The sequence below is a fragment of the Elephas maximus genome, chromosome 5, assembly GCF_024166365.1.
Source record: "Elephas maximus indicus isolate mEleMax1 chromosome 5, mEleMax1 primary haplotype, whole genome shotgun sequence".
Classification (NCBI taxonomy): domain Eukaryota; kingdom Metazoa; phylum Chordata; class Mammalia; order Proboscidea; family Elephantidae; genus Elephas; species Elephas maximus.
The window spans coordinates 53,579,416-53,603,779 of NC_064823.1; the positions used below are offsets into that span (position 1 = coordinate 53,579,416).

At 37.7% G+C, this 24,364-nt stretch overlaps 1 protein-coding gene across 1 annotated transcript in view; it reads right to left on the minus strand.

Moving 5' to 3' along the window:
* The window catches only part of MTTP (microsomal triglyceride transfer protein), a 65,933-nt gene that overhangs the window by 36,428 nt on the left and 5,141 nt on the right, over positions 1-24,364 (minus strand). The window contains exons 2-8 of the mRNA XM_049885650.1: positions 14,628-14,815; positions 12,864-13,007; positions 6,123-6,230; positions 4,627-4,743; positions 4,177-4,316; positions 2,316-2,466; positions 21-178 (exon numbers count right to left, since the gene is read on the minus strand). Of these exons, the coding sequence (XP_049741607.1) occupies positions 21-178; positions 2,316-2,466; positions 4,177-4,316; positions 4,627-4,743; positions 6,123-6,230; positions 12,864-13,007; positions 14,628-14,815 (1,006 nt within the window). The remainder of the gene's footprint in view (positions 1-20; positions 179-2,315; positions 2,467-4,176; positions 4,317-4,626; positions 4,744-6,122; positions 6,231-12,863; positions 13,008-14,627; positions 14,816-24,364) is intronic.

Genomic DNA, 24,364 nt, shown 5'->3' on the forward strand with positions numbered 1-24,364 from the left:
TCGATGTTAGGGGAACTTACAGTACTTCCTTGTCTTCACTCTTTAGAATTTGGAGGATCTCTTCTTTCTTTGCTGTCCTGAGGTGCTGAATGAAGGCTAGGAAGCTTCTGACCGCCTCAGCCTTGGAGAGGTTTTCGGGCAGTAGGTGCTTTCTGGTGGATTGCCAGCGCTCCAAGAGCTGTAAGACAGGGCTGCCGCTCACAATCCATACGTAACTCTGAACATCCACATTTACAAAGGCTGTGCTCCCCCAAAATAAAGCTTTCCTTACATCCAACAAGAAACAGAGGCTTTGTGAATCTTACCTCAATAAACCTGGTCCTTTCCACCCTTACCCATATATATCACCTGTGACTCTCAGAGGTGTATATAGACCTTGCGTATAGTTCGTCTGTAGGTGGACCGTACTTATCTACTACTATTGAGCTCAGTGGCAATAGTTAACTGGTTCTGGGCACATAGGTCATGCTATGGTAACACCAGGGAAATAGGTCTGGGGCCAGGCTTTGTCTACCACAGTGAACTCATGCAGAATTTCAATGAACAGCAAGATATCTTGGAAGGAAAAATCCTTGCTGAAAAATTGCCTCAGGCACATCCCTGAAAATAAGTTTGTTATAATTTGAGTTCCCTATCCTATCTCTTTATTGTATTTTTTTCTATGAAGTACAACACTTAACTACTGCCGAAGTATGAATTGTTTGTTACTTACATAATATCAGTGTTAAGTGGGACCTCAGAGTAGTATTCAATAGATAAAGGTAATTCTCACACACACAGTTGTTACTCTACTGTTGTCTTAAAAACAGTAAGTAGTTCTACTTAATGACCTCTTTTGGCTTTGAAAAATGTTAAAGAACTTATTTTCATAGTTAACCTTTTTTTTCCCTAGTTGTAAAGAACATCAGTGGCCTTCAACTCTGTTTTTTTTTTTAATTATTTTTTAAAAAGTACTCATTCCTCCTAATAATCCACCAAAAAGCCAAACCCACTGCTGTCGAGTCGATTCTGACTCATAGTGACCCAGACACTTATTTTTTTCTCTTTTCCAACTTCCCCTTGTTAGCTAATCTTAAGAGGATATTCCAAAGCAAAATTCCAGCTGTTCTTAGCTAAAGATTTACTGGGTCGTTTCTGAGGTCAGAGAGCATATTAATGTGATTTTTTTTTTTTTGCTTTAAAGAGTTGCAACAGTGACATGTTGATGTTAGAAAAGCAAATTCTCTAATGATTTAAACCTTTTCTATAACAATTAAGAAATAATTAATAAATATCTTAGGTGGCTTATAATGTTTAATAACTATGTAGGGAGAAATTAATAGTTCACAGCATAAGAAAAGATGGTTTGTTTCATCAGTCATGTACCTAAATAATTCCCATCTCATATGCCATTGGAAAATTACATTGGAACATTAATGACATTTGGAAGAAAAGCAAGTAAAAGAAAAAAACAAACCTTAAGAATAATGAGACTGCTGTTTCATCTGGTTTTCTTCTGATTTTAATTTGGTAAAATTGAGACACTAGTAAGGAATTACTGCCTTGTGTTTTAAGCAAATTTTGATATTAGTTCTTGATAATTCCACTTTTCTAAACACCAATAATGCCCAAAGGGAAGGGCTTTTTCTAGTTGCTATACATAGAGCATGAAGCCAAGGGTTTGCTCTCCTGATAAGAAATTAAATATTAAGAAATGCTGAACCTTAAAGTCATTTCTGGTGCCATACGCCATGATTGATGCATGCAATATATGAAATTGTTCTTTGTTGAATTAAATGCTATAAGATGATCTACACTTTGCCTGGGGGATACGATACCTCATTTCTGCCTGTAATTGTAGGGGAGGTTGGGGTGCGGTAAAGAAATGTTTCCGGATGTAGACAGAGCACAGTATCCCTTTAGTCCTCACGGTGATAGAATACTGAGCTCACTAATATATCTCACCTGTGAACATATTGCTACTCAGTGGTAAAATTTCAGGATTCAGACCCATAGCCATGCTCTTGACACCATATGTTGCAGCTAGCTTCAACAGTCCCTTTAACCTCCTGTATCCGGGGAGTTGCTTTTAAAAAGTTGCCCTTAAGTCATAACATTTTTGGTTTGTGATGAGTTGGTGGTAATTACTTGTTAACTATTGTTGTATTATACATCATAGCCAACTGTTGTTACAATTCAGTGGTGGCTGGTATTTCTTTACAAAGTTTCTTCATAGCATAAAGCTAAAGCTTCCACTGGAGATCCAAGGACAATATAGAGTTTTAAGCTGTGGTTTTTCCCATATTTGTCTACTCAGTGCAGTTGTGCACACTTACAGATGGGCATCCTTTACACTTGCTCTGGAAGACCTGCCCCACAATGGGAATGGCTGCATACTTTGAATCAACGGCTTTAATTATGGCTGCGACCTGCTTTCCAGGCATCAGTCTTGGTCCTGCTTCAGTCGTCTTCAGCTCCAATTTCTGCCTGCATAACCATGGAAGAGAAATTTCATCTTACTAGCACTCTTTTGGGTGAACAAGATGCTAGTTGCCATTCTTTTGGCAAACAATACACTAATTTATTTCAGTTGTGAAAGGCCACATTTTTCAATCTGGGCTATCTCGAGAGGTACCTGCAGTCTCAAGATAGTTATGTTGTCTTTCTGGAACAAAAATTTTATTCAAAGATTTGGAATGGTAAATCTGGATTTTTTAAATATATGAAAAGAGAATACAGGGAAGAAAATTTGCCTGGATGCTGAACAAGATAGGTGGTATCAGCTCTTTCTCATTTAGCCCAGTTTTCTGAAAATAATGTCCTCAGTGCAACCACATGTCACTCATTAACCAAAGCAGTTAGAAAATCTTATTTTCCAAAAATAGTCTCAACAATATTTTTGTCCCACATGCTCTTCTTGAGCCTTGTCACTTTCCCATCAATAAGTAGAAGTCTATGTCTCTGTCCTTGAACCTAGGCAGGACTCTGTGACTGCTTTGACTGATGGACGTGACACTATGTGATTTCCAAGGCTAGGTCATAAAAAAGAATTCAGCTTTCATCTGGCACAGTGTCAGCACACATGTCTTTAGAGCCTTGAGCTGTCATGTGAGAAGTCTGGCTACTTGGAGCTTCTATGCCGAGAAGCCATATAGAGACAAAGAGAGATGCGCGAGGAGTCACTTGTTTGAGTCCTTGTTGGAGTCCAGGCACCAGACAGGGGAGGGAGCAACCCTCAAATAATTTCAGCTCTGGACAATGACTGTCTGCAACTATCTCATAGGCACCAGGCAAGGCATGCATAGCTGGGCGAAGTCATAACCCAGAATTATAAGACAGAATATAATAAAATGATTTTTGTTGTTTCATACCATTAAATTTGAGGTGGTTTGTTACACAGCAATGGAAAACTGACAGACCCGATAAGTAATTAGGACTACATAATTTATATGAAAACAATATAGATATAATATAGAGCAGAATGTAAAATTCTACTCCATGAGCCGAACCCCACTCCATGAGAGACTTCAATAAAACTCCTAGCATTTGTAACATGGGGCAATCTCCCAAGATTTTGCATCCATTCACCTCTGACATTAGAGCTACTTCAGAGGAAACATTTTAGAAGTAGTGGCATAATTTGGCAACAATTAATGCTAGAAGATTTTTCTTTTCTGAATTAAAATCTAAAAATAGTACAGTCTTACATTTGAAATTCTAGTTCTTAATCCTGTGAGAACTATTCTGACCAGAGAAATTTTCTCAAATTGAAATAACAGCCTTAAATATTTGTGTTATAAGTCACATAAAAAAATTCTGTCACATTTCTTTACCATGGAACTTTTTATGTACTTTGTTAAAAAATAATCATGCAAACATCATCATTTTTTAGCCTTAATATTAAAAACATTTGACAGAGAAACTAGAAAATAAACTAGAATGAATCAAGTAGTTTGGCTTTTTAAATTTTTAAATTGTATTCAATAAACAATTAATTTTCAATGAAATTCTATTTTTGAAAAAAGCTATGTGTTTACTATGTGCTTGGTATTATTGTCAATGATGTGAAAAATAAAGGTGAAAAAGATATAATTACCGTTTTCAAGGAGCTAACAATTGAAATAAGGAAGCACTTATATGGGTACGATAATATATTAAAGGATAGCAAAGAAAATCAAAATTTTAGTATTATCTTACTTTGAAGCTATTTTGCCTGTAACAGTTCGTAGGAAATTCAGCCCAAAAGTGTGTATCTCTTCTGCAGTCACAGCTATAACAAAGCTATCTTCTATCTTATAGGTAGTAAGAGATGTGGCTTTTGAACTGACACCTAAGACCTATAAAAGAAAGTCAGTAAATAAATAATAAATACTTATTTGTTACAAGTAATAAATGGTTTTTTAAATCAAGTTGAATAACAAACTTTTGATCTTCAAAATAGCTTCCCTCTCAAATCTTCCCCATGACCCACACCTACAACATATTTAAGTAACAATTTATTCATTTCATTTGTGTGAAACTACAGCCTAAACTAAAAATTATGTGTTCCCAAATAATATTTTCTTACCTTATTCTTCTATCATTTTAAATAAACCTCTACAAAATGTAATTGTTGGAATGTCTCAAAGAAAGAGCTATTGTTCATACCTGATTTTGGGTAGTAAATCCAGATCTTGATATTTTGCATGACTCCAAGGCCTTGATTTTGGTCACTTTGTCTCGATGAGCTTGGTAGGTCACTTTACAGTCCCCAGAGATATCTACCTAAAAAGAAAAGTAAGAGCATAATGCTTGGGATTCTTCTGTGGTCTATTTGAATTCTAACGGGAAATGGCTTGAAAATTGGGAATGTCACTGGGACAGCCTTTTTTTCTAGGTTGACCAGATTAAGAAAACAGGAAAAATTCAATATGTTTCTGTATCATATAGATTTCCTTTTCCATTCTCCTTGGCTGAATCTTACTAGCACCTTCTTACTGTCCCTAGAATAACACAGAATTTCCTACTTCTCTGTAATGTCCAATAAGAGTTGGACAAATGACCTGGTCATAACTGAAACCTCTGGTGAGTTGTGATCATGCAGCAATGGGAGTCTATTTCCAATGTGGAATTCAGGGTGTGTGTGTATGTGTGTTTACCTTTGACTAATTGAGCATGATTAGAAATTCTTAGAAAACTGTGGAATTAATTCAACTCATTATTAATCACACCAACAAGATGAGTTTAGGCAAACATATCTCAGTACAGACACTGTTTAACTTCTCTGAGCTTTTCCTCAGACCTCTGCCAGCACCACAGCCAGCCTCTATTCTAGCAACCTAACCAACATTCTCTTGGCCCAGCTCTGTGGGAAGATGTTCTCACCCACTCATGAATTCAGACTATGAAACTTAGACTCTAGCCTCAGATCTGCCTTGCCTACAGGTGTGATGCTGGGTGAGCCACCTAACTCAACCAGTTTAACCCCAGTTTCTCTATCTGTAAAATAAAAGGAGTTGGCATGAACCAGTGGTTTCCCAGACTGACAATGGATGCAAATTATCCAAGAAGACTGTCAAAATACAGACACTCAGGCCCTCACTAATCTGAGTCAGAATCTCTGGGGGTGAGTTCAAAGAATCTACATTCTTAATAAGCACCTCATGGGAGAATGGTGCACTGTGATAAATGGGAACACTGGAATAGTCCCCAAGGTTTTCTGCATCTCTAACATCCAGTTATTCTGTAAGTCCCCTTAGTATAACTGAGTCAAATCCCCTTAGTTTGTATTCAAATAACAAAATGTTAGATTAAATAGCAATTACTTCATTCATAAATGAAACTTGACCACCCAACTCATCTTTTCAGATCATTGCCATGGTAGTAACTCTTTCACTGAACAAATAAAAATCCATCTAAACAATCTCGTTACCCCATTGTTAAAGAAGATGTTGTTAGGTGCCGTCCAGTCTATTTCGACTTATAGCAACCCCACGTGACAGAGTAGAACTGCCCCATAGGGTTTTCCAGGCTACGTCTTTCTCCCGCAGAGCAGTTGCGTGAGTTCAAATTGCCTTTCTGTTAGTAGCTGAGCACTTAACCTTTGTGCCACCAGTGCTCCTTGTTAAAGAAGATGCTCAATCATTAATAATATTAGTAAGTACCTCATTGGTGGTTCCAGAGCTTAACTGCATCTGAAATAGGCTAGCCAGGCCTCTCTTGAGATTTTCTATGGCCACAGGCTCATTTTGATAGGAGTAGAACTCTTTGACCTAGGAGAAAATAGGACAAACACAAATGAAGCAAAAATACATCATTTTTAAGATTGGGTTAAATGAGTGGTAGGAAAGGTCAGATTCTCACCCTTGTTAATTTTGAGAGGAAGAGCTCTGCTATTCCAAAGCTGGGATTTCATTTTGTGAGAAGAAGCAATTTCAATGTCTAAGAAGCTAGATCATCTGAATATGAAATTAGGGAGGCTGATAATGGAGGCTCTGAATATGGTGGGTATAGTATAGGGAAGGGAACAGAGCACTGAGACAAGCTGGGATTTCTGTGAAAGCAAGAAGGACTGCCCAAAAAGGGAAATGAGGACCATTCTTTTGGAACATGTCAATCTGTAACTCTGCTTGAAACAAAAACTAGCCAAGGTTTAAAATAACAGTGAAGAAAAAGGTCTTGGAAGAGAGTGGAACCAGCCTTGAGACTCATGAGCTGGCACAGCCTATAAAGGCTATGACAACGGCCCAGGCATGACCATATGCCTGTAGACAAAATTCCACATGGATGATGTTTTCTTGCCCTCTACATAAGCAGTCATGTTGGCTTTGGGTACAAGGAGATACAGAAGGTTGTAAGATTTGAGATTGAGATTGCTACCACCTTACCACCTGCTTTAAGATTCCTTTTTGAAATCAAGGAATAGAGGTTGGAATGAGGAGGGTAACTGTGATTTGGAAGCAATAGGGATGTAAATAGCTTGTCTTAGCTTTGTTTCATCCTTGATATTTATAGGCACAGGGATAATAACACCATTTTGATAACTTAGCTCATGTTTAAGGGTAAAAATACAAAGAACTTTTTGGAAAGCAACTTGCTGTTTTTCACTTTGTATTAACTCCAAATGTATCACACAAATTAGAAATAGAGCATAGATGGATATCATCCATGTAAAATTTTCCTGTAAAAATTCCCAAGGTCTATGATAATTATAGCTGAGCATTTCTGTCAGAAATATCATGTCTTCCTGTTTCTCTTTAAAACCAACCATGTTGTCTCAAAGTAAACAGAAGCTGGGTAATTGTCCAATGAACTTAATAGCCAATCTGAATAAAACTGCATAAAACTCATGTCTCAGAAGCAGAAAATATTTTACCTGAATTATCCAAATAACTGCCACAAATCCCTATTTTACTTTTGGGTAAAAATAGGGATTTGAGGCCTGGTGATGTATTTACTAGATACCTTAACAGCTGAGTACGTTAGACATTTGCACTACCCAGGAACTCCACAGTGACTATTAGAGGTTCATAACTGGGTTGCTTGAGCTTGGAAACAGTAGGAATTGTTCACATGGTGGCAGTGCAGTCATGCCCGTGGCCCAGGCCTCCTTGGCCTGCGTATTAAAACACTTTCGAATGTAGGAGGTGCCATTAGGTGGGAAAAACATCCGTAGAATCATCCTTACCCAGATTTCCAGTCTACAAAATTTGTCTGTACTACTGAGACAGCTTTTCGTAAAATCTTAGTACTCCCAGGTCTCAGATTTAGTCTTTGGCTCATACATATGGTCAAGTGCTCTTCAACTACTGGATCTTGATCTCTAGGTCACTAAGGAAAAGATATTGAGCCTTTTTTTTTTTTTTTCCTGGCAGTTTGAACAATGTAAACTGTGAGACAAAAAGAGAAATCGTATTTTTTTTCTTCATTCTTTCTATCAGCATTTATTGTTTTTTGTTTTTTTTTTCTAGCATAAAGAAGTGGGTACTTCTCTTTGTCATTTTTATGACAGCTACCTCTGGGACTTAATTTCTTTCTTTCATGCCTACCAACAAGATCCAAAGTAGATCTTGGAATTAGCTGGCTTGCAATTAAAAGAAGAAAACAGTCAGAACTTTGCAGTTCAGTCCACATGGCTGTCACAGCAATAATCTTAAATTCATTATTTCACAACAGGAACTGAGTAAGCTTTATTATATCCAGGCCATAAAGCTGATTGCTTCATTCAGTATTGAAATAAATTCTGAACATCTGAGAGCATAGGACTCTTATCTAAATTCACAGTCCCCAGTGCCTCCAGAGAGCTGCAGCAGGTGCAACCTGGTCACAAGCTAAGCCTTTAACCCAAGGAAACCATGTAGAGGGAGATGAGAGGGTTGTGGAGAAGGAGAAGTAGGGCTTCTTCCCCTCAAATTTCTAAGGCACATTTCTCCTTAAAGTTAGTAGGCATAATTCATTATGTTTTATCAGGAAGAATATTCCTCTCTCTATGTCATCGTTGTTGTTAGATGCTGTCAAGTCGGTATACACAGAGACACCATGCACAACAAAATGAAACACTGCCCAGTCCAGTGCCATCCTCACAACTGTTACTATGTTTGAGCCCATCGTTGCAGCCACCGTGTCAATCCATCTCGTTGAGTGTCTTCTTCTTTCTCGTTCTCCCTCTGCCTTACCAAGCATGATGTTCTTCTCCAGGGACTGGTCCGTCTGATAACATGCCTGAGGTACGTGAGATGAAGTCTTGCCATCCTCATTTCTAAGGAGCATTCTGGCTGTACTTCTTCTAAGACAGATTTGTTTGTTCTTCTGGCGGTCTATGGCATATTCTTTGCCACACCATACTTCCAAGGCATCAATTCTTCTTTGGTCTTCATTATTCACTGTCCAGCTTTCACATGCATATGGGGCGATTGAAAATACCATGGCTTGAGTAAGGGGCACCTTAGCCCTCAAAGTGACATCTTTGCTTTTTTAACACTTAAAAGAGGTCTTTTACAACCAATTTGACCAACGCAATATGTTGTTTGATTTCTTGACTGCAGCCCCCATGGGTGTTGATTATGGATCCAAGTAAAATGAAATTCTTGATAACTTTAAGGATCTCTATTAAAAAAAAAAAAAAACCTTTGCCGTCGAGTCGATTCCAACTCATACTGACCCTATAGGACAGAATAGAACTGCTCCATAGAGTTTCCAAGGAGTGCCTGGTGAATTTGAACTGCCGGCCTTTTGGTTAGCAGCCATAGCTCTTAACCACTACGCCACTAGGGTTTCCAAAGATCTTAGATTCCATTAATTTGTATATATTTTTTAAGAATAAGGGGAGGCAAAATTCCATCAACTGGCCAAAGAGTACAATTAAACAAAAAGGATCCCAGAAAACAGAGATTACTCATGCTATCTGTTCTACTTAGCTGGAACTATGTCACAAAATGTATCTTCAATAGGGATCTAAGAGCCTAGCTAGGAAATGTCACACTGGAAAACAAACAAGTGAAATAGAGGAGAAATTAGAAGGCTTTCAAGGTGTCATATTTCTTTTGACGGCTCAGAGTGTGTACAGTCACGCTGCCAGATTCAAAAAAGCAAATCAATGCCTAGAAACAACAGAAAATAAAGGGCAGGCTCAGCTGCTAGGTGGTTAATTTAATCAAAGCAGACAGTCAAAACCAGAAATGGAAATCTGGTAATTATTCAGTTAATTGGATTAACATTTCAGGCTAGAAAACAATTCACACTATAGCTTGAGGCATCTTTCCCCTGTCAGTGTTAATCAACGTAGCCAGATAACTGTCATGCTCCCAACTTGGTTTATGGTTTGTAGATAAAACTAGAGTTATGTTGGGAAGATGATAGGGTATGGAGAAAAGAAGCTGTTTCATGAATACTAATCTACGGATTTTGAGGGGCACTCATTTGTAATGCAAAAAAATGCAAACACGGGAGCTTAAATCAGGGCCTTTGCAAGGAGGAAAAATATTTGCTGACAAGCATCCTTAAAATTTCTGGGAGTAAAACTAAATTAGAGCGTGTGGTAGGGTAGAAAAAACCCTCTAAGAAAATTGCCTATCAGCAGTTTAGCCAGTTTTCTGGTAATTTCTCACAGTAAACTAAAATTTTTGTTAAGTAATGCTCTTTCTGACAGTGATGTGGCTAAAAATTCCACATGGTTTCTTAGTCTCCAGGGTCATTGTTTTCTTCCCCCCCTACAAGTACTTGATCACGTAAGTGAAAGATATCATGATGTCCTTTAACCTGTGGTTTCAGTAAATCGTCACAGCTCTAGAACTGACACGTTGGAGTCACTGAAATGATGTGGCAGCTCCGTCTCAGCCTTTGAACAGTGAGGGCACTGTGTCCTTTAATATGTGTAACAAAGACTTTGTACTCAGCTGCTACCCAAGGAGCTATAAAGTGGTTGGCGGTCATTAAGATTATAAATGCAATTAATATTTTATGGGCACAGTCTCTTGCTACATTAGAGGCCCAGAGAAGAAAATAGCAGTATTTCATGCTGTTAACAAAGTTGTACCATACACAAGTAAATAAGTTAACAGATAGAGTAAAGAATGAAATAAGGAATACTACAAGTCAGCCAAAAGGCAGGTATTTTCCCAAATACTTTCCAGCTAGAAGACAGTATAACATGGAGGCTTTGAGCATGGACTCTCAAATTACACCCTCTGTTTCAAACCCCATAGCCCTGGTGGCTCAGTTTTTGAGAGCTCGGCCGCTAACCAAAGGGCCGGCAGTTCAAATCCACCAGCCAATCCTTGGAAACCCTAGGGGGCAGTTCTACTCTATCCTATAGGGTCACTAAGAGTCAGAATCAACTCGATAGCAATGGGTTTGGTTTTGTTTCAAATCCCAGCTCCATCACTTGCTACTTGTCTGATCCTAGGGAAGTTTCTTAACTTCTCTTACCTTTGATTTTCTTGTCTATTATAATGGGATGATAATACAATACCTGCTTCATATGGCTGTTATGAGAGAAAAGAGATAATTCATGTAATACTTTCCATCTCAGCCTGGCACGTAGTAAGTGCTAAGTATTTTTAGCTATTATTAAGCAACAATAAGCAAAATTTTTCTCAAAGTCCAACTCATTTTACCCTTGTATAACGTTAGTTCATTTATTTTACAAAACATTCCCATTGTGAGCAAGGTGCTGAATAAAACATTCCCATTATGAGCAAGGTGCTGAATATACAGAGATAAAGACACATTTGCTGCCCAGAAGAAGCTTACTCTGAATGCGAATGGCTACAGATAGGGAGGAATATAATACACTGTGATAAAGGCTCCATAGAATAATATCTACTGGATTAAAGAAAAATATAAACTTGAAAAAAAAAAGATGTAGGACTCTGAGGCTAGGGAAGACATTGGGAAAGTCTTCGGGGAATACCAAGTCAGCCAGTGCAAGACATAGCTCCAGGCTCTGTGGGTAGAGAAGGAGTGGAAGGGGGCGGAAGGAGGGGTGTCAGGATGGAATATAAAGAGGAATCTTCCTCTACCAAACCACAATCAAGCAATGAACATAAATGACCCAAAGGAGTGAGAAGGGCCACAAGTGAACTACAAAAGGCTCAGAGAGTTTTAAAGAGAGAGAGTTATTTCCAGCTGGCTGGAATAGTGTGAAATTTATAAAACAAAGGGTCTATGAGCAAAGCCTGAAGCATGGTGAATATTTTTGACTAGTGGCAAAGGAAGAGAAAGCATTCCTGAAGCTGGTGATTCATATTTGATTTTGGGAGACATGATGACACAAGGTCCTTTCTTGTGAGTCCCTTTTTAATGCTTTATAAAAATGTGCGTCATGATTTGCAGTATATTAACCTGTTGCCATTGAGTTGATTCTGACTCACAGTGACCCTATAGGACAGAGTAGAACTGCCCCGACAGGGTTTCCGAGGAGCGCCTGGTGGATTCGAACTGCCAACCTTTTGGTTAGCAGCCAAATGCTATGCTACCAGCCACTGTGCTACCAGCATTTCCATGCAGTATATTAGATATCTGAAATACATATTTTAAAGTATTTGTTTTCATCTTTATTTTAAATCTTAACTAAAGGTTTAGTTTTAACTGAAGGTGTCTCTGCTGTGGTTCCTAAAATCGAGCCCTTGTTTTTACTGATGTACTTTTGTATATGTTGGTACAATATTTATATGTTATTAAACCCAAATACATAATGCCTAATTATTCACTGGTTGCTATTGGTTTTCAATTCCAAATAGATTAAGACTGTCTTAATAGACTAGAATCAAAACATAAGTAAAGCACACTTAAAGAATTGTCTGAGCAGAAGATTTCCAAAGGGATATAAGAGAGTATTCATTCACCACTTTAGTACATAGAGTGCTTTTCAAAGTCATACCATTTTTTTAATAATCTCTAAATACTTTTCTAAAAATTCAACACTACGTTATAAATGTCACACCCTTTCAAAGGCTTTAGCTTCATACTTTAATCAGATATTGATAATCTCGTGGCAAGTTGCTATCTCTTATCTAATTACATCCTTTCATTCTCGTCATTTGTCAATTTCCTGAATTTATGCAATCATGCTGTAAGGATTTTCTGTGCTATACTATCTTAGTAATTCAATTTGATACAGAATGCACCTTTAATAATGCCTGCCATCAGTAAATAAATATTTGAATCTACTACAAAGTTTTGCATAAAAACCGGAAATACAAATGGCTAGAAAATGTAATGAATTCAGTGTCTTCATTTACTTCTGAAATATTTAATTTGCAACCTCTGTTTATTAGTTCCTGAAAAAAAATCCAGTTAGCATAAAAGTAATGACAACATTACCACCTCAAAATAATATCTACTGGATTAAAGAAAAATATAAACTTGAAAAAAAAAAGATGTAGGACTCCAAAAATCACGTTTACCTTTCCATGGATTAAATGAAGGAGCACAGGTCTTCGCAGAGCTTCCAAGTTTTCCTTTCCCATGATTTTGAGTGTATTTTTTCCTTTGAAAATGCTTTTCTCTCCCCTCCGCTGATTGACATTTTCCATGTTTACGTCATTTATCTGGAGTCATGGAAAGAAACCTTTTAGAAAAACGTCTCATGTCTGTTTCCATAGAAGTCTCTTAGAAAATAAACTGGCAAAGTAATAGACAGAGTGAGCCCATAATTTTTTTCTGTCATTTTTCTATCCATGCTTCCAAGGACCTAGCCAAACCTTAAAAGAATGGAGAAGATCTTCGAAAGATAAATATTTGAATTAGGTAAAAACACTGATAATTAAGGAAATCTGTGACTTCAGACTTAAAACAACTATGACTCTTCTGTGTCATTGTCTCTCTCTCTCCATTTATTCTGATCCGTTATTGTCTGCCTGATCTTCTTTTCATTATCTGTACAATTTGGCTGGAAAGAATCTTGCCCCATTCTACTTCATCTATATAGAGAGATGATAGATGGATAGTAGATAGATAGATAGATAGATCATAGATTAGATAGATAGAGAGATAGACGGAGAGATAGAGAGATAGATAGACAGAGATAGACAGATAGATAGATAGAGAGATAAAATTAGAAATAACAAGTCTAATTATTGAACAAAGAAGAACACAATGTTTTCTGTAGAATGGTTTACTCTTTTGTTGAGAAATGACTCAGAGAGACAGATGATAAATTTTTGACCCAACTTGGAAGATACAACAACTATTAGAGATATCCAGAGCAGCAAGGATTGCTTGGTAGATGTATTGCCATAACACCTCACTATAAATATACATTGGTTACAATGCAGCAAATCTTCCTGTATACCTGTTTCACAGTAATATGCAGTATAACCAACTTTACTGAAGGAATCTATTGCCTTTAAAAAAAAAAATTGCCTTTAGGTTCTTGAAAATCAAATATGAAATCACAAAATCTTAAAATTGGCAGAGATCCCAGAGGCCATCAAATTCAACTTTCTTTCTCAACACAAATTCTAAACCATTGTGACCGACCGACCAAACACTTCCGGTTGGGGGAACGCCTGGTTCCTTCTTCAGGATGAATACAGAATAGGTTTACTCCCTCATTGATAATTCCACATGTTATATCAAGGAACTCAGGCACCTCTTAATTTTTTCTTCTCTTTCAGTAGGAGTTGGCTCAATTGTTTTTCATATGACATGGGCTCTAGACTCCTCACTCCTAGAACACTTTGAGTGAATTCTAGTTTAATGTTCCTATTTATGCAACATATAAAGCAGGTTATTATATCCAATTACCAGGGACGAATTGCCCAATAAGCAAGGTACTCACAGGCTTACTTGTGCCTTCTCACTAACCTGTAATGTGCAATTTCACCTGTTTTTTCATCACATTGAAGATATGATGAAACCCTTGTGAACTTATGTGCTACAGATTAGCGAGTAAACACAATTACTGTTTAGTTTGTGCTCACCCTGCTTACTGGTGAATCCCACACTGCCAATTACTTAACAGCATATGGCTTCTCCTAAGATTTTAAAAAGATTAGATCACTTTTGATTAGCAAAAACCAAAATTGTAAATCTATTAATTTTAGTAATAGATAACAAACCAAATGTGCATATAGCCAAGAGCACAAAACAAATGATATTGAATGATACACTTCTCAAAGACTTCGCTGACATCAAATGTTTACATCTTTCTGGTAAAAAATGCCCACCGTGATTTTGATCAGTTGGTCGTCATCACCATCAGGATTCCTCCACAATAAGGCAACATCGACATTGGATGAGATTCGGTATCCCACAGTGTCTTGCAGTTTTTCTTTGCCTCGATTAAGAAAAACTTCAGTGGAGTATGCGAGTTTGTACAGTCGGTCATTATTTAATGAAAGACCAGTTGTGTGACCTGCAGAAAGTTGGTAACATGAGTAAAGCTTCAGTTGTGAGGTATCTTGCTATCAGTGCATTCCTCTTTGTCTAGCACATTGGTGCCCAGCAGGAACTTAGCAAATATTTGCTGAATGTAAAAATTAGGCTCTGTTTCAACTTTTCCAACTGTTCAAATCATTGACTTGAAAAACAAGCAAACAAATAATCTCCCATTTCAGAACACTCTAGTTTGTATCTCTAATAATCAAATTATCCAACTAAATATTGCCTTGGTTAAGCTATAGAATTTTTTTTTTAATGCCACTGCATTCTTTTTTAGTTATGTGAGCATAATTACACAGTAGAGGTCCTGCCAGGGATTGCTTTATAAAATTAATAATAATAAAAAAAAACCCAGTGCCATCGAGTCGATTCCGACTCACGGGGACCCTATAAGACAGAGTAGAACTGCCGCATAGAGTTTCCAAGGAGCGCCTGGAGGATTTGGACTGCCAACCCTTTGGTTAGCAGCCGTAGCACTTAACCACTACGCCACCAGGGTTTCCTGAATTAATTAATAAGAACCATTTATAATTCACATGTTATTTAAATGCAAAAAGATCAATGCCAAGGTGATTTTAAAGGTTAGAAGATAGTCCCCTTGCTTAATTTTTGTTAAAGAATAACCCTCCAAAACAATTTATTAGCAACCATAGCTTTTAACCACTACGACACCAGGGTTTCCAATTAATTTATTTAGCATACCTTAATTACAAAGATATATTCTAGGGCTAAATATATCTAAATTTAAATTAGCTGTGCCTGGATAGTAGCCCTGGTGGCACAGTGGTAACAGCCTGGATGCTAACCAAAAGGTCAGCAGTTTAAATCCAACACTCGCTCCTTGGAAGCCCTCTGGGGCAGTTCTACTCTGTCCCACAGGGCTGCTATGAGTCGGAATTAACGACAACTGGTTTGGTTTGTTTTTGGGGCCTGGATAGAATGATGTTTTACCATGTAAAATCTTGGCACAGGTTTAAATTTGGCAGTGGCACTTGAATACCAGATAATATGCAATTCAATATTGTGAGCCAAGAAAATTGATACGCGGACTAGGTCACACCCTCTCCAATTAAGTCTAACTTATCCAAAGAAATGTAAAAGAGTAGGACCAAGTCTTTCCCAAAGATGAAGTTCATGGTCATGCAAACTGTTTTGGTATACTTTCTATCTATGGCTTTCAAGAGAGTAAAAAACAATTTCAGTATACATTTTTCCTCAGTGCTATTTTTTTAACAGGTTGCATTGTCTAGTTAACTATAAAAACAAAAAACGTTGCCATCAAGTCTGACTCATAGTTAACTGTAATAGGCAATCATAACTTTTTTCCCCCTCAGGAAATATGTATACGAAAGGGGGCTGGGATAACTAGGTGGGAAGTAAATTAGTTTGTAAAGCCAAAAAATAAGACACTCGCTGTAATGCCTTTGCCATCTACACAGAAACAATCTCCTTCACCGTCTCCACCACCTACAGCAGAATCTACTGCCCAGAGAAAAAAATAGTCAAAACGCATTGCCTCTAATAGTTAACTCTTCTACATGTTTTACATGTTTTAACTCATTTAATCCCCACAAAAACCTTATTGGCTAGGCGCTATTATAACTCTCATTTTATAGATGAGAAAACTCAGAGGATCACAGAGGCTCTACAATTTACCGAGATCACCCAGGTCGTCAGTGGTGGAGCCACGATTTAAATCCAGACTGTCTGGATCTAGAGACCAAGCTCTTACCAGTCCTATAGCTCGTTGCTGTCAAATTGATTCTGACTCACAGCAACCCTATATAGGACAGAGTAGAATTGTCCCTTAGGGTTTCCAAGGAAAGGCTTGTGGATTCAAACTGCCAATCTTTTGATTAGCAGTAGGGCTCTTAAACACTGTGCCACCAGGGCTTCCCCTACCTGTCCTATACTGCTCCAAAGCTTTAGGTTGAATTATTTTTCATTCCTAGGTAGTGACCTAGGAATCCATTCATTCATTGAGCAAAGATACACTCAGCACCCAAGCACCTTCTGGATGGTATGCACTGTCCTTTGCTCTGGAGTTACATCTATTAACAGACAAAATCTCTACACTCATACAAAAACATACAGCTTACATTTAAATGAGGAGAGATGGACAAAAAAAAAAGTAAGTAAGCAAACTATATAGTATGTTACAAGCGACAATGAAGAAAAATAAAACAAGGAAGGGACATGGGGATGCTGAAAAAAAGGCTTCTATGAGAAGGTGACATTCTGAGCAAAGCCTTTAGGCTAGCCAAGAGGATATTTATGGGAAGAGCATTCCAGACAGAGGGAACAGCAGTAAGTGCGAGGGCCCTGAGGAAGGCACACACAGGAGGTAGTGGAGGAACAACGAGATGGCCAGAGAGGCTGGAATTGAGTAAGTGAGAGACACAGCAATAGAAGATGAGGTTAAATCGATATATACAGGCATCAAGAGGTGTGAGGACATTTATATAAAGTTGGGGTTTGTCTCTAAGTGAAATGGGAGGCCACCAAGGAGTTTTGGGTGGTGGAGTGAAATGATACGGCAAGCCTTCCAAAAAGGGGATTTAATAGGAATTAAGAAGAGCCCAGGAGTGGGCAGTGTGGGAGTGGGTATCTAAGTATGTACACCCAAAAACAGACTGTACCCAAGCAGCATATCAGGCAGAACCTGAGAGATGAGATACGAAAAGCAGAGGTCTGAGAAAACACCTTGAAAGAGATGAAGTCTGTGAACCTCTCCAGCCCCCCTATCTCCACCTCTTTTGCCTTTTAACTGGGAAATCTGCTACTATCTCAAACACTGGATATCTGGCCGGGGAAGATATTTTGACCAAGAAGGGCTTCTTTTTATGGCACTCCTCAAATTATAAAGGAAATATGTATTGCCTTATCTAACCCTCACAACGATCTTGAAATGTAAGCATTATTAAGACATCTGATGGAAGCTGACTGAATTAGGCTCCATGTTCAACCCAATGGCAGCCATAGCATGGAATTTGATTTTTAAATTTACTGAAATCCAGGTTTTTTGGACTACATGAAGGTGTCTCCTGTTTTTTTGAGTAGAATTTTTTTCTGTATGAAAATATACATAACAAAACACAATTTTTGCATGTGCAATTCAGTGACATTGGTTATATTCTTCAAGTTGTGCCACCTTTCTTTCTTATTTATTTTTTTTATTGTGCTTTAGGTGAAAGTTTACAGTTCAAGTTAGTTTCCCATACAAAAATTTATACACACATTGTTATGGGACCCTAGTTGCTCTCCCTATAATATGGCAGCACACTCCTCCTTTCCACCCCATATTTTCTATGCCCATTCAACAAGCTCCTGTCCCTTTTTGCCTTCTTCTTTTTTTTTTAATTAATTTTTATTAAGCTTCAAGTGAACATTTACCATTCCAATCAGTCTGTCACCTGTAGGTTTACATACATCTTACTCCCTTCTCCCACTTGCTCTCCCCCTATTGAGTCAGCCCTTTCAGTCTCTCGTTTCGTGCCAATTTTGCCATCTTCCCTCTCTCTCTATCTTCCCATCCCCCCTCCAGTCAAGAGTTGCCAACACACTCTCCAGTGTCCACCTAATTTAATTGGCTCACTCTTCATCAGCATCTCTCTCCCCCCTGCTGACCAGTCCTTTTCATGCCTGATGAGTTGTCTTCGGGGATGGTTCCTGTCCTGTGCCATCAGAAATTCTGGGGAGCATTGTCTCTGGGATTCCTCTAGTCACAATCATATCATTAGGTATGGTCTTTTTATGAGAATTTGGGGTCTGTATCCATTTGGCCTCCTGCTCCCTCAGGAGTTGTCTGTTGTGCTCCCTAGCAGGGCAGACATCGATTGTGGCCGGGCACCAACTAGTTCTTCTGGTCTCAGGATAATGTAGGTCTCTGGTTCATGTGGCCCTTTCTGTCTCTTGGGTTCTTAGTTGTCATGTGGCCTTGGTGTTCTTCCTTTGCCTTTGCTCCAGGTGGGTTGAGACCAATTGATGTATCTTAGATGGCCGCTTGTTGGCATTTAGGACCCCAGGCGCCACAATTCCAAGTGGGATGCAGAATGTTTTCATAATAGAATTATTTTGCCCGTTGACTTAGAAGTCTCCTCAAACCATGTTCCCCAGACCCCAGCCCCTGCTCCGCTGACCTTTGAAGCTTTCATTTTATCCCGGAAACCTCTTTGCTTTTAGTCCAGTCCAATTAGGCTGGCCTTCCTTGTATTGTGTGTTGTCTTTCCCTTCACCCAAAGCAGTTCTTATCTACTGATTGATCAATAAAAAACCCTCTCCCTCCCTTCCTCCCTCCCTGCTTTGTAACCACAAAAGTATGTGTTCTTCTCCGTTTTTTCTATTTCTCAAGATCTTATAATAGTGGTCTTATACAATATTTGTCTTTTTGCCTCTGACTCATTTCGCTCAGCATAATGTTTTCCAGATTCCTCCATGTTATGAAACGTTTCAGAGATTCGTCACTGTTCTTTATCGATGCGTAGTATTCCATTGTGTGAATATACCACAATTTATTTACCCATTCATCCATTGACGGACATCTTGGTTGCTTCCAGCTTTTTGCTATTGTAAACAGAGCTGCAGTAAACATGGGTGTGCATATGTCTGTTTGTGTGAAGGCTCTTGTATCTCTAGGGTATATTCCGAGGAGTGGGATTTCTGGGTTGTATGGTAGTTCTATCTCTAACTGTTTAAGATAACGCCAGATGGATTTCCAAAGTGGTTGTACCATTTTACAATCCCACCAGCAGTGTATGAGAGTTCCAATCTCTCCGCAGCCTCTGCAACATTTATTATTTTGTGTTTTTTGGATTAATGCCAGTCTAGTTGGTGTGAGATGGAAGCTCATCGTAGTTTTAATTTGCATTTCTCTAATGGCTAATGATCAAGAGCATTTTCTCATGTATGAGTTGGCTGCCTGAATATCTTCTTTAGTGAAATGTGTGTTCATATCCTTTGCCCACTTCTTGATTGGGTTGCTTGTCTTTTTGTGGTTGAGTTTTGACAGAATCATGTAGATTTTAGAGATAGGCGCTGGTCTGAGATGTCATAGCTGAATATTCTTTCCCAGTCTGTAGGTGGTCTTTTTACTCTTTTGGTGAAGTCCTTAGATGAGCATAGGTGTTTGATTTTTAGGAGCTCCCAGTTATCTGGTTTCTCTTCATCATTTTTGGTAATGTTTTGTATTCTGTTTATGCCCTGTATTAGGGCTCCTAGGGTTGTCCCTATTTTTTCTTCCATGGTCTTTATCGTTTTAGTCTTTATGTTTAGGTCTTTGATCCACTTGGAGTTAGTTTTTGTGCATGGTGTGAGGTATGGGTCCTGTTTCATTCTTTTGCAAATGGATATCCAGTTATGCCAGCACCATTTGTTAAAAAGACTATCATTTCCCCAATTGACTGACACTGGTCCTTTGTCAAATATCAGCTGCTCATACATGGATGGATTTATATCTGGGTTCTCAATTCTGTTCCATTGGTCTATGTGCCTGTTGTTGTACCAGTACCAGGCTGTTTTGACTACTGTAGCTGTATAATAGGTTCTGAAATCAGGTAGAGTGAGGCCTCCCACTTTCTTCTTCTTTTTCAGTAATGCTTTGCTTATCCGGGGGTTCTTTCCCTTCCATATGAAATTAGTGATTTGTTTCTCTATCCCCTTAAAATATGACATTGGTATTTGGATTGGAAGTGCGTTATATGTATAGATGGCTTTTGGTAGAATAGACATTTTTACTATGTTAAGTCTTCCTATCCATGAGCAGGGTATGTTTTTCCACTTAAGTATGTCCTTTTGAATTTCTTGTAGCAGAGTTTTATAGTTTTCTTTGTATAGGTCTTCTACATTCTTGGTAAGATTTATTCCTAAGTATTTTACCTTCTTGGGGGCTACTGTGAATGGTATTGATTTGGTTATTTCCTCTTCGGTGTACTTTTTGTTGATGTAGAGGAATCCAAGTGATTTTTGTATGTTTATTTTATAACCTGAGACTCTGCCAAACTCTTCTATTAGTTTCAGTAGTTTTCTGGAGGATTCCTTAGGGTTTTCCATGTATACGATCACGTCATCTGCAAATAGTGATAGCTATACTTCCTTCTTGCCAATCTGGATACCCTTTATTTCTTTGTCTAGCCTAATTGCCCTGGCTAGGACTTCAAGTACGATGTTGAATAAGAGTGGTGATAAAGGGCATCCTTGTCTGGTTCCTGTTCTCAGGGGAAATGCTTTCAGGTTCTCTCCATTTAGAGTGATATTGGCTGTTGACTTTGCATAGATGCCCTTTATTATGTTGAGGAATTTTCCTTCAATTCCTATTTTGGTAAGAGTTTTTATCATAAATGGGTGTTGAACTTTGTCAAATGCCTTTTCTGCATCTATTGATAAGATCATGTGGTTTTTATCTTTTGTTTTATTTATGTGATGGATTACATTAATGGTTTTTCTGATATTAAACCAGCCTTGCATACCTGGTATAAATCCCACTTGATCAGGGTGAATTATTTTTTTGATGTGTTGTTGGATTCTATTGGCTAGAATTTTGTTGAGGATTTTTGCATCAATGTTCATGAGGGATATAGGTCTAAAATTTTCTTTTTTTGTAATGTCTTTACCTGGTTTTGGTATCAGGGAGATGGTAGCTTCATAGAATGAGTTGGGTAGTATTCTGTCCTTTTCTATGCTTTGGAATACCTTCAGTAGTAGTGGTGTTAAGTCTTCTCTGAAGGTTTGGTAGAACTCTGCAGTGAAGCCGTCTGGGCCAGGACTCTTTTTTGTTGGAAGTTTTTTGGTTACCGTTTCAATCTCTTTTTTTGTTATGGGTCCATTTAGTTGTTCTACTTCTGAATGTGTTAGTTTAGGTAGGTAGTATTTTTCCAAGAATTTATCCATTTCTTCTAGGTTTTCAAATTTGTTAGAGTACAATTTTACGTAGTAATCTGAAATGATTCTTTTAATTTCATTTGGCTCTGTTGTGATGTGGTCCTTCTCGTTTCTTATTCGGGTTATTTGTTTCCTTTACTGTTTTTCTTTAGTCAGTCTGGCCAATGGTTTATCAATTTTGTTAATTTTTTCAAAAAACCAGCTTTTGGCTTTGTTAATTTTTTCAATTGTTTTTCTGTTCTCTAATTCATTTAGTTCAGCTCTAATTTTTAGTATTTGTTTTCTTCTGGTGCCTGATGGATTCTTTTGTTGCTCACTTTCTATTTGTTCAAGTTGTAGGGACAGTTCTCTGATTTTGGCTCTTTCTTCTTTTTGTATGTGTGCATTTATCGATATAAATTGGCCTCTGAGCACTGCTTTTGCTGTATCCCAGAGGTTTTGATAGGAAGTATTTTCATTCTCTTTGCTTTCTAAGAATTTCCTTATTCCCTCCTTGATGTCTTCTATAACCCAGTCTTTTTTCAGGAGGGTATTGTTCATTTTCCAAGTATTTGATTTCTTTTCCCTAGTTTTTCTGTTATTGATTTCTAGCTTCATTGCCTTGTGGTCTGAGAAGATGCTTTGTAATATTTCGATGTTTTGGATTCTACCAAGATTTGTTTTGTGACCTAATATGTGATCTATTCTAGAGAATGTTCCATGTGCACTAGAAAAAAAAGTATATTTTGCAGCAGTTGGGTGGAGAGTTCTGTATAAGTCTATGAGGTCAAGTTGGTTGATTGTTGTAATTAGGTCTTCCGTGTCTCTGTTGAGCTCCTTACTGGATGTCCTGTCCTTCTCCGAAAGTGGTGTGTTGAAGTCCCCTACTATAAATGTGGAGGTGTCTATCTCGCTTTTCAATTCTGTTAAAATTTGATTTATGTATCTTGCAGCCCTGTCATTGGGTGCGTAAATATTTAATATGGTTATGTCTTCCTGATCAATTGTCCCTTTTATCATTATATAGTGTCCTTCTTTATCCTTTGTGGCGGATTTAAGTCTAAAGTCTATTTTGTCAGAAATTAATATTGCTACTCCTCTTCTTTTTTGCTTATTATTTGCTTGATATGTTTTTTTCCTTCCTTTGAGTTTTAGTTTGTTTGTGTCTCTAAGTCTAAGGTGTGTCTCTTGTAGGCAGCATATAGATGGATCGTGTTTGTTTATCCAGTCCGTGACTCTCTGTCTCTTTACTGGTGCATTTAGTCCATTTACATTCAGCGTAATTATAGATAAATAAGTTTTTAGTGCTGTCATTTTGATGCCTTTTCATGCGTGTTGTTGGCCTTTTCATTTTTCCACATACTTTTTTGTGCTGAGACGTTTTTCTTAGTAGATTGTGAGATCCTCATTTTCATAATGTTTAACTTTATGTTTGTTGAGTCGTTACGTTTTTCTTGAGTTATGGAATTGATATTCCTTTTTGTGGTTACCTTATTATTTACTCCTTTTTTTCTAAGTAAAAACCTAACTTGTATCGCTCTATATCGTCTTGTATCACTCTCCATCTGGCAGTTCAATGCCTCCTATATTTAGTCCCTCTTTTTGATTATTGTGATCTTTTATCTATTGATTTCCATGATTTCCTGTTATGTGTATTATTTTGTCTATTTATTTTTTAGAATTAATCTTACTTTGTTTGTTTTTGTGCTTTCCCTATTTGAGTTGCGTTGATATCAGGACGTTCTGTTTTGTGACCTTGTATTGTGCTGGTACCTGATATTATTGGTCATCAGGCCAAACAATCTCCTTAAGCATTTCTTGCAGTTGTGGTTTAGTTTTTGCAAATTCTCTAAACTTGTGTTTATCTGTAAATATCTTAATTTCTCCTTTGTATTTCAGAGAGAGTTTTGCTGGATATATGATCCTTGGTTGGCAGTTTTTCTCCTTCAGTGCTCTATATACGTCGTCCCATTCCCTTCTTGCTTGCATAGTTTCTGCTGAGTAGTCTGAACTTATTCTTATTGATTCTCCCTTGAAGGAAACCTTTCTTTTCTCCCTGGCTGCTTTTAAAATTTTCTGTTTGTCTTTGGTTTTGGCAAGTTTGATGATAATATGTCTTGGTGTTTTTCTTTTTGGATCAATCTTAAATGGGGTTCGATGAGCATCTTGGATAGATATCCTTTCCTCTTTCATGATGTCAGGGAAATTTTGTGTCAGGAGTTCTTCAACTATTTTCTCTGTGTTTTCTGTCCCCCCTCCCTGTTCTGGGACTCCAATCACTCGCAAGTTATCCTTCTTGATAGAGTCCCACATGATTCTTAGGGTTTCTTCATTTTTTTTTAATTCTTTTATCTGATTTTTTTCCAGCTATGTTGGAGTTGATTCCCTGGTCCTCCAGAAGTCCCAGTCTACATTCTAATTGCTCGAGTCTGCTCCTCTGACTTTCTATTGCATTGTCTAATTCTGTAATTTTATTGTTAATCTTTTGGATTTCTACATGCTGTCTCTCTATGGATTCTTGCAACTTATTAATTTTTCCACTATGTTCTTGAATAACCTTTTTGAGTTCTTCAACAGTTTTATCAGTGTGTTCCATGGCTTTTTCTGCAGTTATCCTAATTTCATTTGTGATATCTTTAAGCATTCTGTAAATTAGTTTTTTATATTC